This window comes from Sinocyclocheilus grahami, unplaced genomic scaffold (assembly GCF_001515645.1).
Source record: "Sinocyclocheilus grahami isolate Dianchi unplaced genomic scaffold, SAMN03320097.WGS_v1.1 scaffold389.1, whole genome shotgun sequence".
NCBI lineage: Eukaryota > Metazoa > Chordata > Actinopteri > Cypriniformes > Cyprinidae > Sinocyclocheilus > Sinocyclocheilus grahami.
This window is the reverse complement of record NW_015505568.1, coordinates 687,139-694,387: the sequence shown is the minus strand read 5'-3', so window position 1 is coordinate 694,387 and position 7,249 is coordinate 687,139. Positions and strand designations below refer to the sequence as shown.

Genomic DNA, 7,249 nt, shown 5'->3' with positions numbered 1-7,249 from the left:
TTTTATATTTATATATATATATATATATATATATATATATATATATATATATATATATATATATATATAAGAACAGCATATATCATTGTTTATTATATTGCTCAGTATGAATGTATCAGTTACATTTGGCAAATCAAAACGCTTTATTCAAGAAGAATAGACAGACATCACACCTGAAAAAAAAGAGCTCAGTTTTCTAATGGAAAGCTGAAAGTGCTTTATATGCATCAGTCTGCGGTCAGTGCATGTAAATCCAGCAAGAATACACTGCAGTTAAAGAGCCGGAAGGATGGGAATCAATGCGAAATGCTCTTAAGGTTTGGGAAGGAAGAGTTGAAAGAAATTCATCAAATAATGTTGCGGGCGGCAATTTATCATCGTTACTGAGCGAATCAGGAGGGAAGGGAATCAATGTAATTGGGGTGGAACGCTGACAAGACTCGCTTTAAAAACACCTCGAACCCACAGACTGTGTTATTCCCTCCTGAGAGCAGCAAACTTTGCTCCTGTGCTGGATTTGCTTAGCTCGAGAATAAATTCAATCTGCTTTTCTAGTTGGTTTAGTTGTGCAGGGAAAAGCTTCAAAAAGTCAAGCTGCTGTTCCAATTACAGGTGTGTATAAAATCATAAATGACACCAGTTTCATAACTCAAATGTTTCTCAATGAGATTTAAATGAGTAGTTCACTTTAGAGGTTCACCCGTCTTTGTGTTTGTGTTTAGCTTGCTGTCAAACATCAGCGGCTCCAAAGCACCGTGATGGAGTGATGTGTGAGCGCAGATGATGGAGGAACGCTTCTCTCTCTGAGCCAGAGCCGCATGAACCCGCCTGAACCTGGTTATATTCGGCTGAATCCATGCTTTCTGATGAACTTGACTCCAAGCCTGAGCTGTTGGTTGAGTTTGTTCAGAACGCGTCCATCCCGCTGGGCCAGAGTCTGGAGGAATCGGACACTAAAGCATCCTGCGTCTCGCTGCTGTCGTCGCTCTGCGGCCCGCTAGAGCTGCCAGAGAGCGCTCTGAGTCATGCCGCCTCCCCGTCGCTGTCAGACTTCGGCCCTGAGCGAAGCCCATTGGTGGTTCAGCTGCAGACTCCTCCCCCTCCAGCACAAACCCCTCCCACCATCCTGCAGGACCTCCAGAACCACGACAGCTCGTCTTACGTTCTGCTCAACCTAGCCAAAGGGTTGGTGGCGTCGGCCGAGCCGCTGGTGTTCGTTCAGGACGATGTGGACGAGGCGCAGGAGGAGGTTTCGGCTGGAGACTGCGCTGATGGCAGCGTGCCGTGGTACCTGCGGGTCCAGGAGCTGGCTCACGACAGCCTGATCGCCGCCACATGCGCACAGCTGGCCAGAGACGCGCGGGCCGGCAGCAACAGTGACCACATCCACAGCTGTCAATCAGAGCCTCGGGTCGGTCGTGCCGCGTCAGAGAAGATCCACCGATGCTCGTATGAGAACTGCCACCGGACCTTCACCTATCCAGCTCACCTTAAATACCACCTGAAAACACACAGGTACGACCGTACGTTCCGCTGCGGAGCCGAGGGTTGTGGGAAGAGCTTCTATGTTCTGCAGCGGCTGCAGGTTCACATGAGGACCCACAACGGAGAGAAACCCTTCATCTGCAGTGAGAAGAACTGTGGCAAGAAGTTCACCACCGCCGGCAACCTGAAGAACCACAGACGCACACACACCGGAGAAAAGCCCTTCCTGTGTGATGTTGATAGCTGTGGCCGATCTTTCGCAGAATATTCCAGTCTGCGCAAACACATGCTCGTACACTCTGGTGAGAAGCCGCACGTGTGCTCCATCTGCGGGAAGACATTCTCTCAGAGCGGCAGCAGAAACGTCCACATGAAGAAGAGACACAGCGATGAGACGCAGCTGCCTGACAGCAGAGACACGGGTGAAGCGCTCACTCAGAGCAGTCTGCTGGAGGTGGACACCGGCGGTGATTCGATGGTCAGCGTGAATCTGCATCACGCCATCTTACCAACTCAAGGTGCGGCGGTCGTGGTTCTGACTCCGCCCCATGACCTGGTCACCATGACGACGGCCCACGGCTACAGCGATGACGTGGTCGCTCTGCTCTAACAGCTGCTTTTGTAAATAAACTCTTTTAAAAAAACTACGTCACTTTTGATTAATTATTAGCGAACACCCAGTGGTTCACGTTTGGGAAACTCTGGTCATTCTCAGCTTTTTTTATTAAGCAAAAATGTGCTTATGCATTGCCTATTGCATTGATTAATATCAATGAAATTGTGAAATTATGTGAAAAATGATTAACAAAAATAAACAAGCAACAAAAATCAGTTTGTTGAATGCAGACGAGCTCAAAAGGGTCTTTCGCACCGCTTTAGTTCCAGAACTAAATGTACAGTACTAAAGTACTGACTATTTCCCAGTACCATTTAAAGGGTTGCATTTGCACAGACAGTGTATTTCATACACGTTTGGCCAATCAATGTCTACTTACGTCACGATTAGTACCAGTTGTGCTGGTTAGACCCTGCTCCGGAGTAGGAGCTAATTTGTTTCTCGAAAAAGGCAGTCCGGTACTAAGACTACGTCCACACAAAGCCAGAGCTTTCCCTATCCGATCTTTTTTTCCCCCTCGTCTCAAGAAATATCTGTGTCCACACGAAACCACAAAACCGACACAAAACGATGTAGTAAACATGTCAGACCAGTATGTGGCGCTGTAATGTGCCACAGAGATACACTAAAAACGGAGAAGAGGACTTGGACTTATGCGCGCGGTATACAAATGAACATGGAACAATACATTTATTAATCTGTGTTAATGATAGTTAATAAAAAGACGATCGTTCAGTGTTTGTTCATGTTTTTGTTGCTGTTACGTGACGTAGCGGCGTCTTGACTAGGGGCGAGACTTTGGCTGATGACGTCAACATTTCAGAAAATATACGGATTCGCTGTTCACATGAAAACGCTAGGGCGGCCATTTCTGATTTATCCACTCTGGGACCCGGTTTCAAAAAATATCGGTTTCACTCTCCCAAAACGTCGGATCCGTGTGGACGAAACGCCTATACGATATAAAATGTATGCGTATACAGCTAAACGCGTCTCCGTGTGGACGGGGCCTAAAATCGCACCAACTTCCGGCGGTGCGAAAACGCCAAAAAGTGGGTAGTTCCACAATTAGTTCTGGTACTATGAAAAGGTTCCCGCGGTGCGAAAGGCCCTAAAGCTGACAGACGAGCACTAAATGCCATAAAACTCTTTTGATTTCACAAGGTTTGTAAAGTGATTTACGAGTGATTATTGTGGCTTCATGATGGTGTTAGACAGATAATCTGGGTTCAGTCTCTGCTACCAGAAGAAAGAGCAAAGCAACAAATCGTTGTTTACCGCCAGAATCCACTCAGTGACCATGGCAACCTCATTCCCAGCTGACCTAATGTAGAGGTCAAATGGTTCGCTGCATTACATCACCGCGGAATTTTCAATCTTCTGCACGACTGACGGATTCCAACGTGCCGAAACGGAACAAGGAACTCGTTTTGATATCAGTTCTGGAGATTTGTTTTCCACGGTAATGAAAAAAAAAAGTTCAGGTAATGGAATAGTTTAATATATATTGATTTTATAATGTTGTGGAAAGGTTGTTTGCTAATAAGAACCGAATTGGTTTCTTTCTCGGCGTCTGGCCTCCGCCAGGCAATCAGAAATAGCCATGTGGATCTGTGGAGAAATTTAGACTTCTCGCGCTCACATACACACGCGCAATTTATCTTGGAGCAAATGGAAAAGCACTGAGAGAGAAAATAATTTCACCACACCATCCTCAGTGGTTTCCGAGACAAGACATTCTGTGAATTCATCAGGGTTGAAATATTATCACAGCTTAACAGCGGCGGATGAGATGATTCACTGTACGACCCAACACGTTTAAAAAACAGATGGACCTAAAACACAGAGAAAGACACAGATGATATATACAGACATGCGTGTTTAAGATATGAGTCTATGAAACAGATGCCTTTTTCAGTTTTTCAAGTTGAATGTAACTTAAGTAGCGATTGATATTTTCTTCGATATTGTGAAGTACATCTAAGTGAAACAGATTAGAGAAATATAATTAAGGGTGGGGACTTAGTTGTATGACGAAGAAAGGGGCGGAGTTTAAGCATATTTTATGAGCAAGGAACTTATGCTAATTTTACATGACAATGACTGTACTAAGTTTCGCATACAGACAACAATGTTGTCAAAACGATCCTCGTTCACACTGATCCACGAAAACGACTACAAATACTGTATTTTGCATGCCAGGCCAGTAGCTGGCGATGCCACTTTGTAAAGAAACACTACGCGCCTGCACATATGACTATAGACTGAACATGTAATACGTATGCACATGATGACACATGATTGTTTTCAAAAATTTTGAAACACATTTTCAAAAGTTTGCGTTTTTAGGTCCCCAAAATGGCATTGTTGTGTAAATGAACGGCCAAAACTCATGAACATTTTCATTTTTAGTTTGAAACGGTGTCGTGTAAATGGCGCCTAAATGATTGGAAAAGATCTGCATACATCACCAGAAAGAAAGCTGTCATTTCACTAGAAGAACGAGTTATGATATTTTACTCTAATTACAAGGTCAAAAAACGAAATAAAATAAACATGACATGGATAGATCGTTCACAATAAGATCTATAACATGCATAAAGAAAATATATAAAATCCATGTAAAATCACGTTTAAAGGATTAATAAGATTGGTATTTATATTTAATGTGTTGTGCCATCTCACACTAAATTAATACATTTTAATATATGTTCTGGTATAACGGTGCCTTCAGTATAATAGTAACAGGATTACAGTTTAATATGATTTTATCAAACATGAAACATGACATTTTTCTAAAGAGAAAGACTTTATTTCTTCTTCAGAACAGGTTTGGAGAAATTTAGCTATTGTATCACTTGCTCAGCAATGGATGCTCTGCAGTGAATGGGTGCCGTCAGAATGAGAGTCCAAACAGCTGATAAAAACATCACAATAATCCACAACACTCCAGTCCATCAGTTAACATCTGGAGAAGACAAAAGTGGCGTGTTTGTAAGAAACATCCATCATTAAGACGTTTTTTAATTTCAAACTGTTGCTTCTGTCTGAAATACGAGTCCATAATCTGTAATATTGCTTTCTCCAGTGAAAAAGTCACCCCGTCTGAATCAGGAGAGAAATCTGCACAGATCAAACACTGTTTACAAGCCAAAGCAGACCTAAACAGTTAAAACGTCTTAATGATGGACTTGTTTTTTACAAACACGCAGCTTTTGGTTTCTCAAGACATTAACTGATGGACTGGAGTGGTGTGGGTTACTGTGGATTATTGTGATGTTTTTATCAGCTGTTTGGACTCTCATTCTGACGGCACCCATTCACTGCAGAGGATCCATTGCTGAGCAAGTGATGCAATGCTACATTTCTCCAAATCTGATGAAGAAACAAACTCATCTTGGATGGCCTGAGGGTGAGAACATTTTCAGCAAATTTTCATTTTTGGATGAACTGTTCTTTTAAGTGTTAAAAGTCCCTTATTTATACTCTTTCGCATCTTCATTTAATTTTTGGTTTGGTCACGCAATTAAACGTTTATCCCCACAGATATGTAATTTGTGTTTGTGTGGCACACCTGCTGTAATTAAGAGCAACCCGCGCATGCCGTCAAACACCTATGATTTAATGTGTCAGCTCAAACGGGACTCCCTTAACGACTTCAAACCAGACTTCACACACTGCTCTCATTTACATATTAATGACATTTTCATGCTACGTTTCACTTTACGCAGTGTCACTAACCGCGGAGAGACAGTGGAAGAGAATAGAAGAAAAGGCCGACGCATAATAACAAGCTGTAAAACGGTGAAGGTAGCTGTGAACAAAATCATAATTGCACGCTGGTGAATTATGTGGCCCCCCGAGCACCTGTTGAGCTGTAAATGTACAGCAGATGTAGACGAGCAATAAAAACAATAACAGAAGAATAGTGTGAACTAGCGCTAACGGTCGCAGATAAATGCGAGTAGTGACTAGCATGTGGTTTAAATATGAATGAGGGGCTGTTGGTGTGTTTCTGATAACAGTAATCCACAAAACACAGTGTTTCCTGCTGTGAGATAAAGAAACTAATTCAAGGGAGGAAAAAGAAGTGAAAGTGCTGAATATAAAGCAGACAACTCTACATGTATACTTGCATAATTCTTCTATGGTTTACTACGGTAATATTTTATAAGGACATTCTTTTCTTAATGAATTGCACAATAAACATTCAGAATCTCCCCTTGTCAAAGATAATTTATTAAAATTAGATGAATGAGCCATATGTATCATTAGTGGCTACACTTTGAGTACTAAATTATGTAAAATTAATGTGTTGTGAAAGCATTTTTATAAATTTCGTATATTTTAGCAGTATTTATATAATATTTATAATATTTTGAATTAGCTGTGTAGTATAGTATATTTTATATAGTATATAAAATATACTATATTTATATTTAACTAAACTTAGTTTAAGTTATTTGCTTTTGCCATTTTTATAGTTTTAATGTATTTTTTGTAGTTTTAGATTTGAAAATATAAAAATCTTAGTAATTTATTTGTTATATTTTATTTAAGTCTAAGTTTTTCATCTAATATTTATATTTTAGAAAAAAATGTATGAAAATGAAATATTGTTACTATACTTTTTAAGATTTCCATGGTTTATATGGTAATTTTTTTTTTTTTTTTTACATTTTTATACTTTTATACTTATGTCCAGTAATTTATTAATTCATTTTTTTGGAGGACCGGAATGATAGTGGAATGTTTGAAGCAGCAGGGAACTTCACACAGCTCCAGAGATCTGTTGAAGAGCTGTGTGAAGATGGGGGCCAGTTGGTAAGCACAGACTTTTATACAGGCAGGTGAAACAACGTCTGGGCCTGAAGCTTTCCTAGACTTGAAGTGCAGTGCAGATCAGAGCGGGTGTGGGGTGAGAGACTGGGCTTTTCAAACTGGCAGTAAAACATATTCAGATCGTCAGCCAGCTGTTGATTCTCCACAGACTGTGGGGGTGGTGTCTTGTACTTAGTGATGTTCCTCAGACCAGTCCATACTGACGCCGGGTCGTTGGCTGAAAACAGTTTTTTCAGCTATTTGGAGTAGCTTTTTTTAGCCACTCAGATCTCCTTTGTCAGTCTGTTTCTGGCCTGGTTATATAAG

At 41.2% G+C, this 7,249-nt stretch overlaps 1 protein-coding gene across 1 annotated transcript; it reads left to right on the top strand.

Annotated features, from left to right (window-relative positions):
* The first annotated feature begins 706 nt into the window (after positions 1-706).
* Positions 707-2,117, top strand: LOC107550151 (zinc finger protein 410-like). The gene has a single exon (XM_016231380.1). The coding sequence runs from the start codon at positions 857-859 to the stop codon at positions 2,093-2,095; it is 1,239 nt and encodes a 412-aa protein (XP_016086866.1). The 5' UTR covers positions 707-856; the 3' UTR covers positions 2,096-2,117.
* Positions 2,118-7,249: the final 5,132 nt, after the last annotated feature.

Bases quoted from the DNA above. Each gene is read 5' to 3' on its own strand.
- LOC107550151 (XM_016231380.1), top strand. From the start codon at position 857: ATGCTTTCTGATGAACTTGACTCCAAGCCTGAGCTGTTGGTTGAGTTT.